General features: G+C 38.2%; 1 protein-coding gene across 1 annotated transcript; it reads right to left on the bottom strand.

Annotated features, from left to right (window-relative positions):
- Window positions 1-1476: 1476 nt before the first annotated feature.
- ergic1 (endoplasmic reticulum-golgi intermediate compartment 1) lies at window positions 1477-25458 on the bottom strand. Its single transcript, XM_084719439.1, has 10 exons — window positions 25301-25458; window positions 17570-17631; window positions 12235-12307; window positions 11691-11785; window positions 6648-6772; window positions 4674-4778; window positions 4501-4561; window positions 4133-4233; window positions 3235-3357; window positions 1477-2064 (listed from the first exon to the last, which is right to left on the bottom strand). The coding sequence occupies exons 1-10, from the start codon at window positions 25318-25320 to the stop codon at window positions 1957-1959; spliced, it is 873 nt and encodes a 290-aa protein (XP_084575565.1). The 5' UTR covers window positions 25321-25458; the 3' UTR covers window positions 1477-1956.
- Between the last annotated feature and the right edge of the window lie 825 nt (window positions 25459-26283).

Here is a 26283-nt window from a genome sequence, read left to right as displayed (position 1 = left end):
TTAGGGAAAGTGACCTCAAGTGTGGGAGCAAGAAAAAGTAATAGAAAATACTTTAAATTAAAGGTGAAATACATAGTATATTTACTGCACTGAATCATAAAATGCCTGTATGTCATCAGAGATTAAGAAAACATGCTACGTCTCCGACAACAACACTACAGTCAGCGTGTTCTCCTTTGAGATTTCCATTCCAGGCTGGAACAACTGTTTTAGCTTGTTTATTTGAGTTCAAATCATCCCCAAATGAGTAAGTGTTTGTTTATGAGTTGTAAGAAATTAGGAGGGAAATTGTCGCTTGTCAAAATGTAATGTTGCACTCGCCTTGTGCGTCCCTGCAGCTTGCAGACAACCTGCCTGTGCTTCAAGTCCAGGGAGGAGGGGGAGGGATGAAACAACTCACTTCAGCCATGGATTGTACATTAAATAGTGATTCAACCTATTTAATGTACTGTTCATGGCTCCAGTTCACTCTTTGGACGGCAGTACTCATTTCTGAATGCTGGGGATTTACACATTCATTGATACGTTGTCAATTGATTTGATAAATTTGACTGACATTCTCTGAAACAGTGCTTTTCTGACAATATACTGTCTACCAATCATTAAAAAATAATCATTTACTTCAAGCAATTTTAGTCACTTCTACCCAAAACCACACCCGCTGACTAACTCGATCTGCAGCCACCATGGAAAGATAAAAACTCAAGAGCTGGCTGGACCCGACAGTTTTTGATTGACATTTTGGGCAGAAGTAACAAGAAGTGTCTTGTAGACAGTATATTGTCAACTAAAATTTAAATCAAGTTTATTAAATCACTGGACAATTCATCACTCTATTCATCAATTCACAAATATTTTCATCACTTCACTTTTTTTAGTTATTATTTCTCATCACTCCCACCATGGATGCCACTTTCCTCAAAGTTACTACGAGGAACTTTTCTATTTTTGTTGATTTTGTAGGCCCCCGTGGACCAAAATGGTAATATTTCCACTGCATATCAGCTCAAAATGAATTTATATGGATAAAAACCTCCCTCTGCTTCGTGTAAGGCACTGCTCACTGTGACTTTGCCTGGGGAAATGTAAACACAGGCTCATTTCATCTGGATCTCAGGACAGTATGACACAGAGGCAGAGTAACTACACAGAAATAGTCAACTGCCTCACAGATGGGCTTGTTGCTTATGTAGGTCATAGGGAGGGATCAGTATTAAATTGATGAATTTGTGATAAAATTGCGAATTTGTCTTGTTTTTATGAAAAATGAATGATGAATGGAAATGATGAAACCTGGCTGTTTTCAACATATCTCAACTGTTATATAATAATTTATCACTCCATTTTTCATTTCACATCCATTTTTACCCCTATATTTCATTATTATGTTATTTCCACCCTCATAGAAACTTTCATTTTTTTAATTCACTTAAACACGGAGTTATGTCTCTGTCTGTAAATCAGTCATCCATAAAATGTAATTTCCCTGTGATTCAAGACGTGGAGATTTGTGTCACACGGTGCTAGCACCAAATTAAAAAAAAATAATAATCATCATCAGCACAAATATCAGCTAATTTCTTTTTTTTACTTCATTAAAAAAAATCAGATGCAGCCTTCAAATACCCACATTGGTTGAACCTTGACGCACAGTATTTTAGACTTCATCCCCACGGTAACAAAAGAGCTTCCACCTCCTCTACCCTCCTCTCCTGACACCGAAGACGCAGGAAGTGGACATGTGATAGTCAGTGTCCACACGTCATCGGAGCAGACGGAGCCTGAGAGGACCTTCAGTAACTGAGACGCAGCCGTGGTGTAGCCTGGTAGTTAGATCGAGTGCCGGTGATACAATCTCCAAGGAAGGAAGCTGGTTTGAGCAGGGATTGGATTTAGCTAACAGGCTAGCAACGCTGCACTTATAAATAAGATGCGAGGAGGGGGCGGGGGCAGTCCTCATGACATTTTTCCAATCTGGATCTTCTTCCAGGCCTCTGAAGCAGTGAATATACAGGAGTCGATGATTCCTGCGACCGTGAACGTCCCTCCAACGATAGCACAGATCTGCAGAAAACACATCACTCTGTCAGTCTCGCTGTTTAAAAGCTTTGTTGTTTTCACCTCAGGTCATAAATGGCGCGATATCAGTTGCTTTTAATTCCGTTCAAATCAGAACAATACATTACACCGACACCTCAGAATGTGCTGCAATCCAGCAAAGAGCCACGCTGCAGCTTGACTCACAATCCTGAGCCATGACTCATAATCACACTATAAGCACAGTCATATCCTACCCAGCGCCTTAAGTCATGATGAACTTAAACAACACACAAGACAAATAATGGTGTAGCTCATCAGCCAGGCAGCCAATTTAATCCTGACCGCATTATCAGTCAGCAGGAAACTTTCCTGATGAGGTGGTTCAGGCTGAGCCAGAAATTCCTCAACTGACAAGTCAGGTGGGGGGTGGAGGCTGAGAAAGATAAAGGAATTCAGGAAGTAAACGGAATAGTTCTTTGTGCAGATTAAACTAACAAACTATAACGTTTTAAATAGCTAAAGAGGTGCTGGTATGACTTTTTGGACAGAGCCCAGCTAACTGTTTTTCCTTGTTTCCACTCTGTGTGCTAGTCTAAGCTGACCTGGCAGTCGCTGGCTGAAGTTTGATATTTTCCACACACACATCAATATTTTCTCAGAAAGAAAACAAATAAGCATATTTCCTAAAATGTTAAACTATTTTCTTTACATTTAAGACCAAAATAAGTTTTATTTATTAAAGAAGAAACCTAAAACCACAAGAGTATAGGAAGTATAGTAGTAAACATAGTTGTATCTGTGTCCATTGAATAGTTTTACAATGAACCTGTATTAACAGATTTTTTTGGTGGGAGCAGCACAAGCTGTAAACACAACATATTATCAGCTTTAAGTATTGAAAATATAAGCTAACAGTTCCCTTGTTTCACATCCAGCAGACACATCGCAACACTAAAATTTACACAGAGTCGTGTTTTTGGGCACCCGATGAATTTAACTTCACTTTTCATTCTGCTTTTAGCTCAGTTTTTTGTTTTCCACCATAATTCCTGAAGGAAATATCTGCCGTTTTAATGGTCAATGCTTCACTATGGTCACCAGGTAGCAAGGTTATTAGCTAAAAACTAAAACTTTAGAAAAAAAATGAAAACTAATTGAATCAATATCGCCTAGCCCAGAGGAGAGCTCACTCACCGTTGTGATGAAGCGGTAGAGGGGCTGCCTCCTCTCTGTGTACTTGACTGTGATTGGACTGAGGTCGTATCGGAACCAGATGGCTGGGATGATCCTGCCCGTGTGGCTGTAAGCGACATATTCCTGTGTGGGTTGGAGAGAAGAGAGTGTGTTAGAAATTTTAATGGGAGTCAGAGCCGTGCCTGGCGAGAGAAATCGATTTAATCAACAGCGAGACAGTTAATCCCATTGTGTTTAGAAATCAATTCAGAGCAATCTGTAATTTCATTATTATCTCTAATGGCGGCAGCAGTGGTGTTTATGAGTCATTTATGAGAATTGGTTTCAGATAAAGTCATTCAAAAGTCGTAAGTGATTCATTAAAAATGAATCTTGGCTGAATTAAATGGATGAGGTAAGCGGGAGGAGGCCACAATGTGTTGTGAGTTACTGACACAGATATCAGTGAGTTTATATAACTCACATTTCTGAAAAAAAATCTAACAGCATTAAGAAATTTAACAAGTGAAAGAGATCCAAGCAGTGACGCGTGCCTCAGCTGGACCTGTATTTAGGCTCTGGCAGGGAGATTTCGGAAGACTTCACACAGGCCCTCATCCCCCTCCTCGCGTCACGGCCGACCTGTCCTGTTGTTGTTCCAAACTGAAAAAACCCAGCTGTCAGTCAGCAGAGTTCTGAGAAGTGTGTTTATGGTTTGTTGACATCTCAGGAGTGTTTCCAGTCACTAGGGTTGAGCTTTCACTTCCAGGTGAGTGCACAAGTTAACACGGCAATACATGCTCCGGCCATATGTTGGGTTGGTCACACTGCTCCCATGACAAGTGAAAAAACAACACATGACACAGAGGTGTGATGTCACGGGAAAGGAGGGAGGAAAAAAGAGGGAGAACAGCAGCACCTTGTTGGCTACCGTGTACTGGTAGGAGAACCTTTGTCTGCCTGATAGATCTTCGTACACCGTTGGGACAATCTTCAGTATGTAGTCATGTGAGGCCAGAGCTGCAAGAGAAACAGAGTTATTTCAATTTAAAAAAAAAAGCAACTTTAGTGCCCAAAAATGGATGTAGTTTGGTTAATGACGCAATCAGCTGGTCTCTTTCCACCTGATGTGCAGTGTAAGCTGTGTGAATCAAGTTTCCACTTGATTTGGATGCAAGTGCGTCCACTAGGTGTCTCATTTCATTGCATCATTCTGTGTCAGCGAGCAGCCTTACATAAATGTCACACAGTGGTTATGATGAGTGCATGTGCAGCGTGAATACGTACGATTAGAAGCCAGCCTGTCAGCCCCTCCTAACGCATTGAAGGCTCCTTGTACTTTTTGTACCTGCATGACAAAAGAGAGAAAAGAGATCGGTGTTAAGCTTCCAGACCGGAGATCTTATCTGTGTCCTTTTGTTTTCTTTTTCTTCTGAGTGTGTGTGTTAGTGTGTCCCAACCTGGAGCTTTTCTCCAAAAGCCAGCTTGTGGATGGTGTGGGTCATGTCTGGGTTTTGGGGCTGCGCTGTGGCGCTGTGTGTCGATACATGGAAGTTTCCTGGTACCTGAAGACACACACACACACACAGACAGAGTTAGGTAAATTTGTGTCAGTACCATAGCCTTAAAAAGTGTTAAATAGTCTTAAATTCTGTTTATTTATTGAATGCTGTAAACATGATTTAAACTCCAAGTGCAAAACTTAACAGGGCTCCTATGCTTTCCCAAATTCAAGCACTTTTCAAAAATTTTCAAGGTGCATTTTCAAGCTTTTCCAGCACCTTACAGATGTGGTAAATGCCTGTTTCACTTCTTCATCACATTACATCAGATGTTATTGTGCTATAAACAACCAATATTATGTTTTGTGATAGTATTGTACAGAAGGGCAACAAATTAAAAGGAAAACAGAACAAAGTTCCATGTTTCAAAATGTGTCACCTGTCTGTAAGTAGATCTGGCGTCCTATACAACCTGGCTGAGCCAGCATCTAACTTATTTTATTTCTGTATCTAAAACGCAAACTATTCACCCGGGTGGTGATTTATCATGAAAGTAATACATTTACAATGTCAGGCAATTTCAAGGAATTTATCCAAATTCCAAGACACTTTTCAAACCTTGAAAACTGGATTTCCAGCAGCCGTACAAACCCTGATTTAATCTTTGCTGATATCAACAATAGGGGAATTTAAAAATGTTCCATTACTGTTACAGTCTTTTTGCTATTCATGTTTGCAAACTTTGTCCCTGGCCACTACAGTGTCTGTCTGTAAGGCATGGAGGATCTAGTTAGTTTGCTAGCCTGCAGATCAATATAGATATGGCATTACCACTCAGCCTTGCCTCAAATTTTGCTAATATACTGGCTAAATAATGTGTAGGAAACATTGCAAGGTAAGCAGGTGTCCAACTCCATCAGTATTTGGGCAAAACTCAAGCTGTAAAAAGTCATGCAATCATCAGTCCAATCTACAAGAGGAAGACGACTGGATTAATTATGACAACAGACTGTCTGTACACTAAATGAGATACGATGCTGGTTACATATTTACTTTAATCCATGTGTAAACTATAAAACATAACCACAGTAATAATACAGGGGCCTAAATGACTTTCAGCAGAGATACTGACAGCTACCCTGAGATAACCTCATTTCAGACTCTGGCTGTAGGACATCTGTAGTGATTAATATCATTGAGGACAACAATATTTTTAACACTAATAAACGTATTACAATATATGGAATTACGCAGGAAGAGTATGCATTTCTTTTCACATCCAATGTTCATTTTTTTATCGAAAAAATGGCCTTAATTTAATTAACCAGTGGCATTATAAAGTCTTATATTTAGTTTGCTGATGCTTGTAGACGCCCTGTAACACAATGAGCACCTGCAACACATTTAGTTAACTAATGACCAGGTCTGAATACACACACAGATGGCGGCGACTAAATGGTCCTCGCCTCCGGAAGAGAAATGGACCCACTTTAACACGTTTCATGTATTTCCAAATGTTCCACAAGCAAGAGTGTTAAATGTACAACTGCTGGGTTAATCATTTTAAACGCACTGGAAAGACTGACGCACAAGACGGCGGCAGGACAAGCAGGGCTTCACAAGGTCCAGACTACACTGTAACCGAAGCTGATCCCATTTAACATAACTCAATTTAGACCCGAGGAGGAAGCAGGTCGGTCTTGTCCACCTAAAGTAGGGTCTCACCGTCTGAGTTTAAACTCCCGTCCAAGACAAACACACAACATATAGTCGCACAAAATACCAGGCCTCTTATCTGATCCATCATGATGTAATTACTGAGCACAAAAACAACAGATTTTCTCCAAAGGGGAGAACCATAAAAGAGCCATAAAACAAGTAATTCATGCAGTGTGTGTGTGTTGTTCACTCTACTCTGTGATGAGGTCTTACTTTGTTGATAGTGAACTCTCCCTCAAAACGACAACCGTCTCCCTGGTTGAGGGGAACCTTCATCGAGTTGTCTATGTGACCGACCTCGTGGCGGCCCATCTCATCCTGGATGTCCAGACCCACCACTGAAAAACAGCAAGGAGACATGAGAGAGAAATTAAATACATAGTGAACAAGAAAGAATATGAGCCAAAATATGAAACAGTTTCCTCTGCTGCATCCAAACTGTTGCTACAATAGAATTCATTAACAATGTTGATGGTTGATTCATCTCTTGAATCATTTTTACGCAAAAGTACCAAACTAGAACTGCAACTAACATGCTATTCATTATAAATTAATCTTTCACTTTTATTAACCTCTTCTACTCCTCCCCTCCCCACCACAGACCAATTTCTGTCATTTTTAGAGGGGGAGACGGCAGGTCAACAGTACACATAAAAGTTTTATACATCATCTGAAAGCTGGAGACTTGAAGATTAATTTATGCTGTTTAAGCTCAAGTTTTATTTAATCTGCTATAAACACTGTGTTTTCTTTAGGCATCTGTTCAGAGTATATAAGGGCTTAGAACATATGATGGAGCTTTTGGGTTGATACCATTTATTACACAGATTTGGCACACAATTTAGCCATTTTTGACATTAGATAATTGATTAAAATTAGTCAAAAATCACTTCAAAGTACCATATTGAGACATCAAGACCTCGGGGAATACCATAGAAAAAAAAAATCGAGCAGTGATTTGGTATCAAAAACTTTTGGAGATTCCAGTCAGAATTGCATATTTCAGCTAATGGATGATGAGCACTTCTGTTCCATGAATTGCTTAGAAATACCCTTAATTTATGACTTTTCTAGGTATATACAGTGAGTTCTAGTGATTAGTTTAATCCAAAAAAAAGTCACAGCAACTAGTTAACAACTGTTAACAATTCAAAATACAAACATATTCAGTTTACAATGATGTTACACATAGAGTAGCAGGAACCAGAGAACATTTCTTTTTACATAAATGATTAATCGATTATTGAAATTGATCTTTGCCAAACATTTCCTTGTTTTCTGTTTGGCGCAGGATAATCCCGATTTTCAAGTTCAATTAAGACATGTTTTTGTTTCAGCATGTTAGTCAGACCAAACAAGTTATTTGAGGACGTCACCACCTCATGACAGGCGTTTTTCCAGATTGTTTGACTTCTGTTCAGACTAAAATGATTCATTGGTTAATCAAACAAATGAGTGATAGATTAGCAGATATTGAAAATTAAATAATATAACATTTTTTAGAAACGTGGCAGAGAAGAATAAAGCTCTGAATATCACTGCAGACAGAGTTTGACCAACAAAGTAAACACATGACGTCCAAACAGACCACCTAACCTGCCCGCTGCCCTCTCTCTGTCTGTGTTTTTCCATCTAGGCTTCACTGACCCCCCTCCTGCAGGCCGTCCTGAGCTGGCACACTGGCAGTGGCCTATTTTCAGAGCCTGCCTGCGCTGTGTGTTGGCCGGCAAACACAGAGAGGGACGTCTGCCGAATCTGTGCTAAAACCTCCACACGCCGTCTGTCTGACCTTTGACATTCAAGACAAGCTCGACCCCCCCCCCACCCCCCACCACCACGTCTATCCAGATCTCAAAATACAGTGCACAAATATAAGTTTAGTCTGCCACTGTGAGAGCGTCTGAGCTGCTTGTTTCTCCTTTTTAAGACATTTGGGCTGGGTTATACCAACAAGGATAAACTTCTAGACCGGATTAAAACCTTGGTTTAAATTTAAATTATGTTGCACTAAACTTTGCCTTTTGGAGATGGATTGAGAAAAATAATTCTCTGCTGAGCCATCATTAGTAGGCTAACTAGGCTAACCAACCTTTAAGCTAGCTAGGAAAAAAGTAACATGTTTTTTTTCTTTTTTTAATCTAGCTAGCAAACATATACATATATATATATATATATACATATACATATATATATATATATACATATACATATACATATATATATATATACATATACATATATATATATATATATATATATATATATATATATATATATATATATATATACATATATATATATACATATTGCTTTTAGCTAGCTAGCACACAATGTAATTGTCAAAAAAAAACTTTATCTACCTGGCAAACCATGGAACTTTTTTCTTTTTTCTAGCTGACAATCAGTTTTTTATTTTTAAGCTAACTAGCAAATTATATATTTTTGGTTTGTTTGCTTTGCTTTTAGCTAGCGAGCAAACAATATACATTTTTTTACATTTTAGCTGGCTAACAAACAATGCAGCATTTTCATTTTTACCTACCTAGCAAACATAACTTTTTTCACTGTTTAGCTAGCTAGCAAACAATGTGACCTTTTAAAAAATTTTCTTTACCTAGCTATCAAACAATGCAATGTTTTGATGAGGAATAAAGAGCAGCCAAAAGTTAACATCTTTGATGAAATTAACCTTTGTTGGTGCAAATGCAGCCTTGTGAAGTGAAGTGTGTTCATGTGAAGTGCAGACGGAGTGGTTGTGTTGGAGGGGGGGTTATTATAAGGTTAAATCATGACCTGGCAACCTGTAAAGGTCAGAGGAGAGGAGATGCAGCTTAACAGCCCAGCGCAGCAGATAAATAAGAGATGGAAATGCCAGCTTTTCCATCATGAAATGATTTCTGCCTCCAAGTAAATATGTAATGGATGATAACCTGTTTGGAGGCCTGGAAAATAAAGTGGTGTGCAATATTAACTTGCTGAGGAGCATTTCTGCTCATTACATGCAGCTGCACTGTGGTTAGACCGATGTGTTTGAGCTGGTATATAAGAGGGCCCCACATCTCCACAAAAATCAGCAAATAAACAAAACCACCATACATACAATCATCAAGAGCTTTAATTGGAAACAGCAGGGCACGGCCTTTGTTTAGGCATGCTATGAGTGAGCTCGACTAAACACATGGCCGACAGCTGCGCGTCCACATGCCAGAGCCTCTCTCACACAAATCTGGGCTTCATTTTTCACACAAGCATTTATTAGCTTTGCCATTTTTGGATATCGCTCTGAATCCAATGAATGTGTGTGTTTTTTGTGTTGCCCAAGCCTCACCAATGTGGTGTGTGTGTGTGTGTATGATTTGTCACTGGGCATAGTTTCGGACGGGAGTCATACGGCGCAAATAACCGGTGACTGCTCTCCGTCCTGGCAAGCTTCATTCGGGCCTGCCCACTTCTCTGACGCTGAAGTGCAACAAGCAAGCCATCAGAGGCAACATCAAGTCAGACTCAGATCGCAGCTGTGTGGCAGCACGAGATCAAACAGAGGTGACGCGGGACGGAGGCTGGGCTAAAATCAAGTGTTATCTAGGGGCATGCCACAACACGGACATACAAACAAACCATTATCTAATTTTTCAGCCCACTTCTTTATCTGGGGCATCATTTATCTTCTGCCAATATGCCGTGTTAAACGATAGGGTAAAGTATCATCCTGTCTGATAAGGGGAAAACACTGTAAACAAGAGGCCATAAAAAAATGTGTAACCTGGGAAAACAACAACTGATTCTCACTCCAGAATCTTTCAATTGACGACTTTCTTCAAAATTACAGCCACTGAAGAACAACTTAACATGTCAAAAACTGAACAACCATCAATATGCAGATTCTGTGATGAGGAAGAGGATGTACAAATTTAGAAGGGACAGTTCAACTATAATCAAAAATACAGTTATCCTCTGTCTTGAAGTGGTTTTTATCCATCTAGACTGTTTTAACATTTGAAACTCAACAGAAATGTCTCTTTCCAGAAATCATGACTTGTTTACTCAAGATAATCCACAGACCTTGTTGTGAGCAGTTTCATGTATGAACTACTTTATTACTGCAGCAGAATTTACCGGAACTACTTTCTTTCTAGTACTTCTAGAAGATTCTTCCACAGAAAGAAAACAATTCCTATTTGAAACTGCTCACAACAAGGCCTGTGGATTATCTGGAGTCACTGAGTCCTCTAGTCCTGTTGGCAGACAGCTCTCAAAACTCACACCAAACCAACCTAGATGAACACATAACACAATGGGTAAAAGGAAAAATATGTATTTTTAGAATATAAATATTATCTGTAATTTGATAATCTGAGCATTTAAAGATCAATTGAGAACTAATGTGAACCTAAGAAATCCACTGTTATACAAAGCCAGTTTCTTTTGAAAAAAAAAAATAGCTACAAACATTACAAAATAGATCAAAATAATATGAAATGGGAAAGGATTTGTTCTAATGAAGAGACTATATAAAACTTTAAATATGCTCTTCCTGTCACATGATGTTTGTCTTCCTTTAGTTTGACCTCTTTGTTTGGTTGTCTGTCATTATATTGCCTCCTGGAGATCCTGCTCTCGCTTTGTCTGTCAAAGGACTTTACAAACCCTGTTTTCAAAGGAGCTGCAGAAATTGAGTTATTATTATATGTACAGCATATTTCAGTTTCTAAATGTATTGGTGCTGTAAATCTAATTAGTTGAACTACTGAAGGGATCTTTTTTAAATTTTATTAGGAATTTTTCTTTTATTTAATTTATGTTTCTTTTATTTTGTTTGATTTTTTTTCGTTTGAAGTTATTATAACTTTATAACAGCATTATTATGGCATTATAACTTCTGGGGAAAAAACGGAATACGTCAGTCACAGAGAGTGAGAAAGGAAGTCGGAGAACATGACTAAATGAAACATCAATAAAACTGTACTATTACCTCGTCCATGACCATGCCTGAGTCAGGTCAAATAGATTTTCATCGGCTACAGTGATTGTTTAAAAGTGAAGAAAACAATCCCATGATCCAACACTACTTCACAATGTCGTCAGACAATGTCTTTAATTATTGTTTTAATGTGAGTCACCCCTTGCAGCAGAACTTTCAAACTGTGTAGTTTCTTAAGAAAAAAAAACAGGTGGAAAACAAAACATACAAACAGGAAGTGTAATGCAAAGAAATTGAGATCTGTATATGTGTATATATATTATGTATATACTCACAATCACAGTGTAAGTTTGGCAAACTGATGTTTAAACTCACTTCTATCTTCCCACCACTGTCTTTATCAGGATCATCCACATACAGTTCATTTACACTGCCATGGACAGAGGAGAGAAAAACTGGTTAGATAAGACAAAACCAAAACCAAACTTTTAATGTGAGGAAAAAAAGTCAATTGGAGTTTCAAAAAAAAAAGAAAAAAGACAATTATCTCCACCCATAACATGCTCTTTGTGCATCACTTTAACAGCTGAGGAAAGAGCATCTGTGTATCTGTGTCAGTGTAATTTCCTTCCTGTCACGTCCTCCTAAAGTCATCCTTTATTGCACATCGCCAAGAGGCTGACGCATGCACAGAGCCAATTTCCTCCATTCACTGGTTACAACATGAGCAGATCAGAATACATCATAATGACTTTTATAATTAAGTCCCTGTCTTGTATATTTCAGACAGCAGGTCTTGCGCCTGTGTGGCAACAAAAGAGCAGCCTCAAGATGAGTGTGTCTTCAGGATATTACAAGACTTGATGCGGTGATACCTACATTTCAGTGGCTATGAATCCCGTCAGCTCAGACAGGAAGAGGAAGAGTATGAAGACGCAGCAGAGGATGGAAACTGTGGGCAGAGAGGAAGAGAGTCAGAATGAATACCTTGTTCAAACGTAAGCTGCTGTTGATCTTACTTACGGCACTTCTTCCACATTAATCTCAGATTACAGCAGCATTTCAAGGGATGGTGAATGCCAAATGAGCCGGCCTGTTCCACTCTCTAGGACTGGCTGACCTAACATACTGACATTTAATGAAATCACAGCAGCTATAAAATATTTCCCCAAATAGCTGTTTTACTGATGGTGTTAAGCCTGCCATTACGCAGGTTTTTAGAGTCCCTCCTACACTAATTACACATGAAATACCAGCACAACAGGCGTCCATTACAGCATATCTGCTTTAAGAGAGGTGAGCTCATGCTATGCAAGTCCTACAAAACAGCTCATTCTAGGTTTTCTTAGACAAACTCACACACTGACAGTCACTCACACCAGGAAGAGAAGAAGCTTTAAGGATTTAACTTAAAAGCTAGACAGAAACCAAATAGGGAATATTAACCTTGAATGTACCACAAAGAGTTTTATGGCTCAATTTAATACTGATGTTTCTATATGACATACATAAGACCATCAGCACAGATACTGACTGTTTTTCTATATAGCTATTAAAGGATAGATCAGATTATTTGAAGCGGGGTTGTATGAAATAATTATCTATAGTCAGTGTATTACCTACAGTAGATGGCAGTGGATCAATATCAATTTAAGCGTACACTAGGGTCGGCCTATTGGACGAATATATCGTCCATTGATGACGGGTTGAATCCATCACTGGTTGGCTTTTCTGCCGTTTTTTCCACACTTACCAGTCAGCTTTCTGTAAAATATGTAGGACATATATTGTGGAACGATGTTAATCAGGCCCCTGTCACTGAAAAAGTCTAGAATTGGCTTTAGTTAAGGTTTTGTCTCATATTTTTTGACTCTACTGTTATTGTTTGTTTTATATAACGTTCATTTCATTTTATCATTTTCTTATTACTTTTTTAATTACTTTTCTTACCAGTATAATAATGACTTCAGGTTTTGAAACTAAATATGTAGACTCAAAACTGTAATCTGTAGGCCCTGTAATTTTTATTCCGGGCCTACAATGTTTTATTCATTTTTTTAGATGTTTATATATTTATATTAAAACAAAATCAACCATCTTATTTTTTATGTTTTGTCCCTAGAGACCTCCAAAATCAACACAATATGAAAGTTGCTTGTAGCTGCTTTAAATAAGTAAGTAAATAAGTATTTTTGTTCAGTTTGTGCCAGAATAAAGTCTGAGCTTAAAAGGAAGAAGTGTCCAGGTTTGTCTGTTTCATTTAATGTGTCAAACTAACCAGCCACAGGGTCATATAAAACACGGTCAGGTGTTTACTCAGATAAATATGGAAGGAACTGATCTGGGTCTGCGCAACTGTGGTCTAACCAGTATGGCGAGAGCTCCAGTCAGAAAGCTCTCACTCAGCAGGTGAGGCCTGTTTACGTGGCAACTGTCTCCTAGATCACACAGTCACATGACCTTGTGGTTGGCAGAGCATCACGGCCAAACCTGCGGTTAGTTGAAGCTTTACATAAGGTAATGTTTAACCAACAAACAATGGGGAGTGTTGCTATGACACATAGGTCACCAATTCAGGTTCATCAAAAGACTTGTACAGTAATTCTTCCCGGCTTTAAATGGCGAAATGCTGGAAAGAGATTATTAAAGATCAGAGTAATGGGCTGACAGTGATTTAAACTTCAATAGCTCCGCAATGGAAACACTGACAAGCCCCAAATGATTTACAAAGACTTCACATGAGTGGTTTTTTATTCAACTGGAGCTCATCCTTCCCAGCGCCCACACACGGGATCAAAAGTTGCTTCATTCTGACGGAGAGGAAGCTTCTTTCTCACAGCTGTGACACAAAGAGTCAGATACAATGACACCATGATTCAGTCTTTGAAATCCGAAACTAGCCCTACTTTTTCGTAATCAGATGCGCCATTTATTTTTGTGCTGTCCGGGGCGTGGCTCCAACAACAACCCCACCAAACACTGACAAATCTGAACTTTTTACTCAACACATATTATGACAGAAAATCAGCCGAACAACAAATACACTGAGTTCAAAGCAGAGTTATAATAGTTCTGTGTTTTTCATTAGTTTTTTAAATGCCTTTTTAATTCAGTTCATTTCCAGAGGGGGTTGCTTGTTTAACTTTAGTTTTTATTACTTAAAGATATTTGGTTTTAGCTTTGTTTTTTATTAGTTTCAGTGTTTTTTTAATAATATGGGGGACATTTGTCAGGGGCAAGATTTAAAGGAGAAATCTGTAATGTATTAACTGTAATAAATCATAAAATGACCATGATATGTCATCACTGATTAAAGAAACATGTTAAGTTAAAACACTCCTCTGACAGCAGCACTACAGCCACCAATGGTCTCCTTTGAAATTACATGCAAACAATGTTGTCCTCATCTTGGCCTGCTGCCTAACTTCCTCAAGTCTGGTAATGAAGGGGCTGGGGAAAACAACTCACTTTAACCATAGACTGTATAATAAATAGGTTGAAATTCTGTTTAATATACAGACTATGGCTCCAACTCACTATTTGGACTGCAGATCTCATCTTTGGACATGTATGTGTTGCATATCAGTCCTTTAAGAAGTTCAGAATACAATACAAACACAACACTTCATGAGGGATATTGACATCACTGTCTCGATGAACGTGTGCATCAGTGCCACCTCATGCTTATTGTGGTGACAAAATTGACCAAACTGACTAAGACCAAAACTAAAGACGTTTCCTGTATATGTTTTAGTGTATTTTTGCTAGTTCTATAAGTAAATATTTTAATTTCTAAAGTCTTGCTTTTATTTTTCATTTCAGTTAACTGACTTTTTTAGACCTAGTTTTAGTTACCTATAATAATCTTGGTTCAATGCTAGAATGGCTCCGGAAAGCACTGTGGACAAAACAGAGGTACCGTTCACACAGTAAATACCGTAAAAATTGAACTCAAAGGAATGTTGCCCTAAAACAGAATAACAAAAGCAGACGGGGTCAAATATTTGGCCTTTTGTGAAGAGGGGGAGTCAGTTTCTGGTTCCCTCTGAACCACACAAGCCAAAATGTGAGCTGACCTGCTGTGGCTGCGGGCGAGGCAATAACAGTTGTCTAATATCCACATCAACCCAACGCCCTCACCCCTAGACAGTGGATGGAGACAGGAAGGGTGTTGACTGGTACAGGAAGAACTTCCATCCACTTCCTCATGGGTGGAAACTGTGCGTATATCTTTAGTGAGCTCATTCTCTTCGCTGACATCCAGCAGGGAGGTGTTTATAATCTGTTCGAAACTGTTCACTGCCCAATGACAGCTCTGCCTATCTGTCTTCGGTTTGGAGTTGACATTTAGCTCTACCCTGACTCCTGTGTCATCAGCTCTCCAATGAATAACCAACAGTGCAAAATCACTGAGGAGCCAAAAATGTGTCATCAAGTCCTTAGTTGCCCATTAAGCAGTGAATAATCAATAGAATCACTGATTACACAATGATGTATTGATGACAGGCAGGAAAACACATCACCTGACAGGACATGCACGCAGATTTCAACTGATGACTTCTCAGGTGCCCGTGGCGATGACAGAACATGATCATTAACATTCTTAACATACTAGTTGTGCTAAAACAGGTACACCCCCCCCCCCCCCCCCCGTGCTGAATGACTCTGTCAGGACAAGAGGACGCTACCTCTGATCTGGGACAGGCAGGTACTTGAATTACAGATGTCAATTCCTCCCTCTCTTAAACTGTTCCTCGACTCCTCCCTGAGCAGCGCCTGGTAGCACTTTCTATTACCTTCTAATAAAAGCCTGCCTCTGAAGTTATTAGTTATTGTAATTTAGGAGCATCACAATGGTTCACTGATAATCTAAAGAGTCTGCTTCTGTTACCAGGTGAGCTTTTTTTTTTTACTTTAAAGCAAAAACACGTTATTTACAGCAAGACACCAACAACAATATTGAGACATTCAAACCAAATGTTGCCATATTACCCTTCAAGGCTAAAACAAATTGCTATAATCAATTAGTTAATTATGAACGGGGTTAACATAAACATTTATACCGAGAGTTAATCTTGGGTGCACGCTTTTTCACTTTCTTGCCATGAGTAAGATAAGATCAATACCACTCTTATACTAAATAAGTGACTAAAGCTAGCAGGGAATTAGCTTACTTTAGCATAATTTAGAAACAGGGAATAACAGCCAGTTAGCTCTGTCCAAAGATCAAATCAGCTTCCCAGCACATATAATGGTTACTAATTAACATGTTTGATTAACCTGTACATTAAGAAAAGTGTAAAAATGACAAGTTGCCATTAAATTAAATGTTACTATACATTCTTTTGTTGTTAACTTGTGAGTTATAGAGGTCACCTTTGAGCTGAGCTAAGGTGAGGGCCTCTGGCCAGTACAGGGTTTGTTACCATTCACATTTGAACCAATACCAATATGGATACTCAACGTTACTATTTTCCCTCAGTGTACTCTCTCTGACATAAATGCTGTCAGGTGTGTTAATGTTAGCTGCAGTTGCCACGGGGGAATTGGCTTCCTGGCTATCAAACACAGGAAACTCTTCAGATTTTAGATATATTTTGTGGTTGACTGAGTGTTGCCTCGAGTTTGACAGGTTGCCGGGGCAACCTTTGCATTTCACATTACACATATTGCAGAGCGTATTGCCTGCGTCAAGTTTTGAGAAGTGTAACAGCACTTGTGCCTTTTTTTAGCTAACCACCACTGTGAGCTACTCTCTCACCCAAACGTGCTCTCAAATTTGGCACCAGTTGACATGAAGTGATACTCTGTCACAGTGCTATAATTTGGTCGGTACCTTTTAAAGCTCAGAGTTTGGCGAACGAGTTTCATATCTGAAGTACAGACATTAAAGTAGCATCGATCCTTTAAGCTGACTTTCAGCAAAGAAACCTTGTTAAAGTCAACTGTGAAAGTGTATTTTTAGTTATTGACTGAAATAATGCTGTACCACATTTGCACCTTATTTTATATATTTATTGACCAATAAACACTCAATCTACAGGCAACATTCAGGGATTTCTTACACATATGATGACAACTGGTCAACAAAAACTTGATTAAGCAAAACATCTAAATAAACAACAACCAAAAATAGAAGCTCATAGTTTTGGCCTGCTGTGTGTGTGTGTGTGTGTGTGTGTGTGCGTGTGTGTGTGTGTGCAGGACTACTCACTGAAAGCTCCTGTGTATGTGGGTTGGGTGAGATCTTTTGGCACTTTCCTGTAGATATCAAATCTGAGGAGAGAAAAAGAAACAAAAAAGGGGAAAGGGGAGAGAGGAAAAAAAAGAAAACGTAAACACTACGTGCTGAGAAAAGAAGCACATTCTGTACCCATAAGGCTGTGCGATATTACAGAAGAGTGGAGGAATGTTAGCTCTGGACCTCCGCCATTACACACAACAGGTCCAGACAGCCAGCTGCAACACACACACACACACACACACACACTTTTTACAGGGTTACACCTCTTCCTTTTGAATGTGTGCTCTATAATTCTGACCTGACCCCAACAGAGGTCTCTGACAATCAACATACACACAAGAAAATACAACAGCAACATAAACACACGCTGGAATTAAAACACAACTCCAGCTTTACAGCTTTAAATTATAGACTCTGGTTTGATCGTCTTGGCAGTAAGTGGAAGTTAGACTGCAGATTTATGCTTATATAAATCTTCAACTTAACATTTTGTGATATTTAGAGAAGAAAATAAAGTGGGTTGTGCGTAAATCAGTGAATCAGAAGCGGAGGAGGATCATTACCACCTGACAAAATCAACACTCTGCTTGTGAAAAACTGTTGTTGCCTATTTGGGGAGCAGAGAAGAGGACCGGGGGGAGAAATCCGCCGCTCAACACCAAAACTATTTAGGTTCATGAGTTCTTGCGCATGTCCTTTTTGGGCAGTGAAACATTTTCGACCCCAAACTCCATCGCAGACTGACTGCGCAAAACCCCACCCTCTCCCTCTTCTTCTCCATCTCCCCTCTCACACTTGCTCGCTGTCCAAAAAGCGCTCACATCTGCTCACATTTTCTTCCACTGCGAGCTGCCAGTGAAATAATCACAGCTGATGCAATGCGGGGTGGGGGAGGAAGCAGGAGGGAGGGCTTCCTGTCCAGCGCCGACCCCGCTGCTCTTCTTGTTTCGCTCCTGCTTTCACTCCTTTGTTTTCATCCCTGCATCCTCAACACCTAAGCCAGCTTCCCTCTCTGATCCACATCCATCTCTAACTTCCTGCTCCCCTGTCCCATTAGTATTAGATCACTGTGTGCTAATAGCTGGCCTGGCAGGATATATGGGGCAGACAGCACAGAGAGGGTGGCTGGGTGGGGGCACTCAGGGTGTGGCTGCTCTGTATCAGGATCAGAATAACTTCTAGAGTAACACACACTTCCTGAATGTTAAGCTTTAATGTGGCAGAGGCTCTTTCCTCGCGTCATCTCCACCCAGCCACAGTCCTGACCTGAGACCACCAGACAGGTGGGGCACAGTGATGTGTTGACAACATGTGAAAACCTTGAAAGTCTAGTTTTCCTGCTTTCCATCACTCTGGCTGCACTTCAACAATTAAACGATCCCCTGTAGAGAAAATACGTTGTTGTAATGGAAACTTTGGCAATTCTTGAGTTCAAATCGAAACTGCATTTGTGGTTAAAGTGGCAAAGATAGGAAGAAGAAGTTGCTATGTTTGTGAGATGTGGTGTATTTACCCAATCATGTCTACACTATATCATACACTATAAAAAGAACATCTATTAAAAGCCTTTGTTTTTTGCCACTGACAGGCTCAAATTGTCAAATTGTTGACTCTTTTTACAGAAACGTTAATTTTATCACTGTCATCTTCTTTCAAACCTGGCAGAGACAAAATAAAACTTTCACTTGATTAGATTTTTATTATGTGTGAATACTTCTTTTTAGAAAACTTAAAACTTGTTCTATTATATCAGACAAAAATTACAGATCTTAATATACTTATTTGTAAGTTTAAAAACATGCCATTTTTACATACTTTAATAAACTCCTAAATGCTCAAGCTACATCATGAGAACATGACACCACTGATAACAGCCCATTAGTACCACTATTACTAGTGTGCTAGAGCTGCAGCAGTGAGTCAATTAATCGATTAGCTGCCAACTCATAAATTCACTGCCAACTATTTTGCTAATCAATTTAAAAAAGTGTCCCAATTCTCTTATTTTACCTCGTCGAATTTAATATTTTCTTGTGTCTTTACTCCTCTAGGACAATAAACTAAATATCTTTGAGCTGTGGACAAAACAAGACACTTAAGGACATCACACTGGCTTTGGGGAAATTTCTTTCACCATTTTCTTACATTTTATGGACCATGGTAAATAGAAAAAAAATGGACGGATTATTCAATAAAGAAAATAATTGTTAGTTGCAGCTCTGCTTTTGAAACACAGTTTTTAAGTCTAAAGAGCAGGTTATAAATAGTAACAGAAATCCTCACTTCTTGCTGTAGAACCACAAATATGTATTTTTAGCAGTCACAGTTCCCCACTGCTAAATTCGAATATGAGCAAGGAAACTCACGTGAGACGGAATCTGACGCTGCATCTGAACTGTAAATAGTCTCAGACAGATATACAGTAGACAGTCTGGATATATCTGGACACAAGACACTGGGTCTGAATTACACTTGACATTATTGGCTGGAGATATGGACAAAATTGATATTATGGCGTCACAGCACTCTTTTTATATCTGACTATAAAGGAAGGAATCTCTATCCTTCGATTTTTCAGGAACCAGAGACTCAGAGACACGATTCTGTGGGTTCAACCCAATCTATCCATACAAGCTACGCCCATTTCCATCTAGTTAGATTTTCCGTCATTGAATTTTGTTTTCCGCCACTCCTCCTACAAATTTTGAGTAATCATCACTAAATCTGGGACAGGACATCAGCCCTTTCTGACCAGCCACACCTTGAACAAGCACTGCACAAACTGATATGATAAAATATTTACATTAGTATTCACATGGCAAAGATGCACCATGTCCCAGAAGTGTAAAACAGAGATTGTGTAACCATATTATTTGCCGGTTAACAGACTAGTTAATATGTATTGATATTGGAGGCTGACTGAGTTGTATTATTGAGAATATTAATTTATCTAGTTTTTAGTTAGTTTAATTCAAGATATAATACATTCAAAATATTACAGAGAGGCCAGCATAGCTTTTCATGTTATGTGCAACCACATATGTCAAAGTAAATAAAGGCCAGACTGAGACTTAAACCTTCAAAGGAACATGAGAGACACCTAAAATGAGTGAAATAGACTCAAGTATGATTTCATTGACATAGGTTTTATTGTGTTTATTACATTACAAATACTGTATATTAATGTGATAATGAATTAATTGAATTAGCTGTAATGTTTACTTTAGTTTATAGATATCTAAATTATTAGACTTTAATACAGATTTAAAACATTAGTCACATTGAAAAAAGATATGATTTCATTTCTAAAAGTAAAGTTGAAAATATATGTTTAAAATATGACAATACATATATGTCATACACATAGTTATGTTTAATTAAAGTGATGTGACATCTGAGATGACAGGATGTCATCATATAAAATATATTATTTAAAGTACATAAGTTAAAATACACTTAAATATAACACTAAAACTTTTTGTTTGTTTTCACTGATTTGTAGAGAAACACACTGAGTGATGTGTGTTTCTTTAAACCATTGTAATGCATAAATTAAATTGTGCTGGTTAAATTTTTTATCATTTTGTAATTTTTTCAACTACCCCTTTGAATAACTCAGGTATACCTATTTTTAGGTTGAATGAGCACTCAGTTTGACTTAATTTCCTCCTTTCAGAACACTTTGTCATCATGAATATTAATGTTGACTATCGAGAGTTCATCTCTCGACACATCTCCGATATTTTGTAATTTCCTGAATTACAGTCGACACATCTCTGTCCGTCACTTCCCACTGCTCGCTCTTCTGTAAAAAGAGGCTCAGATGTTTTGTGATTAGTGAGGACACGGTGTACCAGCATCTCTCTGTTGACACCGCAGGGCCGCTTTTCAAGGAAGGACCCTTAAATAAACCATATCTCGCAAATGAGTCACAGTGAGTCAGGAGGTCATATCTTTCTTGAATTGCTGAGTAAACCCACTTACGGACGGTTACGGTTCTTCTTTTCACACATGATCACACCTATAGGCAGCCTACGTCTTACTTTATATAGGTTTCAGTTCGGTCATCTGATTGACGTGTGTGTCAAGTATCAAACAACACACAGTCACTGTAATCTAGTCATCACAAGAGCAAACAAACTACATCATCAGTTTAGGCTGAACCAAACCTACGTGTGTCAATAAACGAAATACTGTGAAGGTCAATTAAACTCGGAGATGAAAGCCTTTCTGTTATTCACTTGTTCATTCATTCAGAACAGCTGCTGCTCAGTCATTCTCGATGACGTTATCCTTATTATTAGCAGCTGATCTTAGCTTGTCTGTGCAGAAACTTAACTACTGTATATTATTCTTGACACACCACTCAAAACACATTCTATTATAACTCATCACAGTGTTATTGCCATTTGCCGTTTGACCAATGTCCAGTGGTTGACCGTCAAATTTTATGGATGGGAATAGAGTCGTCCTGTTTGAGACATTACAACTCAGTTTGGATGCTAATAAATATAAATTAAAAAATAATAAATAACAGTCACAAAATAGTAGTAATAATTACACATAATAAACACTTTTTTACATTAAAAGATGAAGAATTAGATTCTAATCACTGGAGCCAGATCAATATATATCACTTAACAGTTAAAATTGGCCTGATATTGGTCTATAACACTTACATCGGTGTCAGCATATATGTTGTCTGATACGCTCCATACATAATGGAGATTGCTTTTAGCTTTGTAGACAGCATTGTGTGTGTATTTGATCATTTTTCTTTCTTTCATTCAAATTTAATATATACATAGATTTTTCTCTCTTGTGTTGTTTTATTTATAGATATTCATAAAATTTAAAAATACCAGTAAAAGTTTACTGTCCAGTGCCTTCATATCGTTTTGGACAGTAAACTTTATTGTATCTGTAAAATATCCTGCCTACATTATACACACAGGTGTTGAAAAATGTAAGTTAATTCATACATTCTGTATTCTGTAAGCCTATATTATATTCTGTATGAAGAAAATCAGCCAATATATATTGATATTAATATCAGTATTGGGCACAAAAATTCCCACAAATATAATTCCCAAAAACAAAACCATTTAGAAAATAAAATCACAGAACAGTTGTGGCTTTACTTACAATATAAAAACTTTTATCCTCTGATTGTACAAAGAAAGTCCTGTAAATAATACTGAGGGCAGCATTTGTATGGCTTCATTTTAAAAGATAAGGCTGTTGCTGATATTTTATATTTTATTTTTTTTTTTTTGTCAACAAATGCCATGAAAAGTCTAAAGCCAGCAATCAAATAACAACAGTTATTGAATATATGTATGTAATTCTGCTAACATAAATACCCCCTAGAACAGAAAATGTGTATTAATCCACAACTGAAAATAGTCCTCAACAAATCAACTATTAACCCCTCTTTTTGAATGTTTGCTTAAAAACGACATTTCCCAGCTTATCCGGTTGTTATCTATTTTTTTAAGATTTACTGTACATCTTCAATGAACTCTTTCGCAGTTAGTAGCCTCTGGGAATACACGCAACCCCATGGGGTAATCTACGGTAATCTATGTCGTTACACACTCTCTCACCGCTGACTAACCCCCTGAGTGGGCGCAACCTCGAAACAACTGGTTAGTTGGTCAATTGAGCTATTTCCAACTGTTGCAACGCAGGTTATGTATGATCAAGACACAAAGACAGTGCAACATCAGAGCAGGACGTGACCACTGAGTAACCCCATGACACACCCGCTGTCAGACAATCCTCACACACAGGTCATCTACTGCGGTACTGCAAACGAGAGTTACACCAGACCCTCCATGTTGGTAAATCCATTCTGTCATTACAACACAGCTGAGGTCCGTAGGAAAGACGACTGTGATGAGTTTGACTCACAGCTCATGTGTGTTTTCTGGAGATGACGATCATTTTCTTTATCAGTTACAAAGTCTACCTCTGCATGTGGCTTGTTTTGTCCAAATAACAGTCCAAAACTGAAATATTACATTTACAATCATATAGAAAAAAAGCAGCAAATTCTCACTATGGTGAAGACTGAAATTATTATATTACTTACTTATATATTTCTTATCAGGATATTTGCCTATATTTTTTGTCAATAAACAAACAAATGTACCTCCAAAATGGCAGACACCCATATCAATAACTTGCCATGAAAACACTTCATTAATCAACTATTTTAGCTCTGGTGTGATCTCATCTCAGAACTTCAATATTTTGACTAGATTATGGCCCGAATCAGTTATTACTATATGGATGAAAATCCTGTCCTGATTAGTGCCTGATCTCAGCCTTACACACCTAAAACAAGAAATTCATTACACAATTAGTGATTCAACAGGAAAAAGAAGAGCAACTATTTTGAAAGAACGAGTCACTGCTGTAGTGATTTTTCAAGCAAAAGAAGTGGACATATACAAGAAATTTCTCTTGTTTGAGCTTCACAAATGGCAGGGACTGTTGCTTTTCTTTGTCATGTCATTGTAAAGTGAATATCTTTGGGTCTCGGTCAAAGAAAACAAGACACTGTTTCCCTTTTCGAGCCCAACTGGTACTGGATTTTTGGGGCCGGTGCCCAAACACACACTGGGGAGTTTAAATAAATAAATAAATAATATTCTTTATTTATTAAATCAAAAAATTACATCAGGGCACTAAAACAGTAAACTTTGACTGGTGTTTTTAATAATTATAAATAGCCATGAATACAAAACACAAATAGAACTTGAATTAAGGATCAAATATACATACAATGCTGCCCTCAACAGCTAAAACTAAAGTAAATTAAAAGCAATCTGCATTATATTTAAAAAAAAAAATGTCAGAAAACATATATGCTATAGACTTAGTGATTAATTGTAAATAACCTTGATCATGGAAATAATCATTAGCTGCAGCCCTGCAGTTTTAGATTGTTTTAATTTGGACAAAGTTAATACTTTCCACTCCAACCTATGCAGTGAGCATGTTGTAACCATGAGTGTTTGACAGTACCAGTCACAGTCCACATTATGCAGCGACCACTACAGCTGAATGCAAACATCCTGTACTGTATTTTGATTTGGGTGTGCTCTATTGACAGTTTCAACAGGCCTGTAGGTGTGACTATTAGCTCTGTTGCTCAAGCATCAATAGATTAGCTGAATGGCTCTGTGGTCAGGTGAATTTCTCACTATTCACTGCCAGTTTTCTACTGTGCACTGGTGGATAATCATCTTAATTGTGTTGACCCATTGTTTTGTATTGGGAGAATAATAAAGCCTTTATTTATGAGACCAAACCAGGTCATCCCGTATGTGTAGTAAAACATGTATGGCTAGCTATGACAAAACTGTGTTGACTGTAAACTGCCCTGAGGTTCACACGTCTTGCACACATATGGATGACCGTAGAAATCTGCACATGCGCAGGAGCCCAGACAGAAACTCATACCTGAGCATCACTCCCCCCGACTCAACACACACACACTCACACACACACTCCTCACCCCCTGACACAATGCAGCCCATTCATGCCAAACGTGAAACACCTCTGTTACAACTTTGAGTCGCTCATCAGGAGGCGATGCTCTGCCAGCCGTTAATTCATCCACAGCTCACAGACACCCCAGCCGCCCGCGACCCTTCGTATCTGCCCCGGACTGAGAGTAAACCCCGTACTCACCTCCTCACATCGAAAGGCATGGTGTTTGCACGGTTCACGGGGGGATTAGCGGACAAAGCTACAAACAACAGGTACCATACAGCTCGCTTCAGTGCTACCGGTTGTTCATCGGTACCGGGCTGACGTCAGCTTAGGACGCTTTGCACAAGCTGATTGGCTGAGAACTACTTCCTGTTTGCTCTGATTCTTCTTCCGCCAAGAGCGTAGCGTCACTTTTATTATAGCTTTTGTCGATTCAAGTCAAGACACATTAACTACATTGTTGAAAATCTCCTAATATTTAAAATAAAATAGATAAATAACAGAAGCAAAGGAATATTTTTTTATTTTAAATCATTTTTTGTATTGTTTTATTAACTAAAATAAATCTTATGTTGTCTTTATCCTATATGTTATGTACTAGTACGTAAATTATATAATTTTTTTTTAAAACAAATTAATTCTCCGAATATTATGTGATAATTCTGATCAGCACTGTATGTTATCTCCCCTAAGTTATATGGCATTCATTTTGTTGGGACCATGCCATAAATAAATATCATATTAAGAGAAGAGATCCTTTGTACCATATTATATAAGCATAATACAGTAAAAGGTACCCTTGTAACCACACGCACAAAAAAATTGTTCATTTGTTTGTTTATCTACATAAAAAATAGAATATATGTGTAATCCATCTGTTGTCCCTGGCCTGGAAAAAGGAATCCTACAAATACTATAAAATGTATCTTGTAAAAATTCATATGCACAAAAATAATTAATATGCATGAAATGGTAACCTACAGTACATATCCTCCAATAAATAATACAACAGCATAACACATCCTAATAAAACCATCCATTTATTTATTTATTTGTGTGTGTACTCATTTGTGTGCCCACTGGGTGTGCTCTTAAACTAATCTACAAAACTTTACCCTGTATTTCTTACCATAACTCCTCCTGTGAAACCTGGTGTAACTGGTGATTAACAATTTAAGAAT

Source organism: Lutjanus erythropterus, chromosome 5 (assembly GCF_056507025.1).
Source record: "Lutjanus erythropterus isolate fLutEry1 chromosome 5, fLutEry1.hap2, whole genome shotgun sequence".
Taxonomy (NCBI): domain Eukaryota; kingdom Metazoa; phylum Chordata; class Actinopteri; order Lutjaniformes; family Lutjanidae; genus Lutjanus; species Lutjanus erythropterus.
Note: the sequence above shows the minus strand (reverse complement) of the source record. Positions and strands in the feature narration are given on the sequence as shown.

Coding starts and splice junctions, on each gene's coding strand:
- ergic1 (XM_084719439.1), bottom strand. CDS start 25,320: ATGCCTTTCGATGTGAGGAG. Junction 17,632..25,300: donor ATGCCTTTCGATGTGAGGAG/GTGAGTACGGGG, acceptor TTCTCTCCTCAG/ATTTGATATCTACAGGAAAG. Junction 3,358..4,132: donor AGTACACGGTAGCCAACAAG/GTGCTGCTGTTC, acceptor CAACCCACACAG/GAATATGTCGCTTACAGCCA.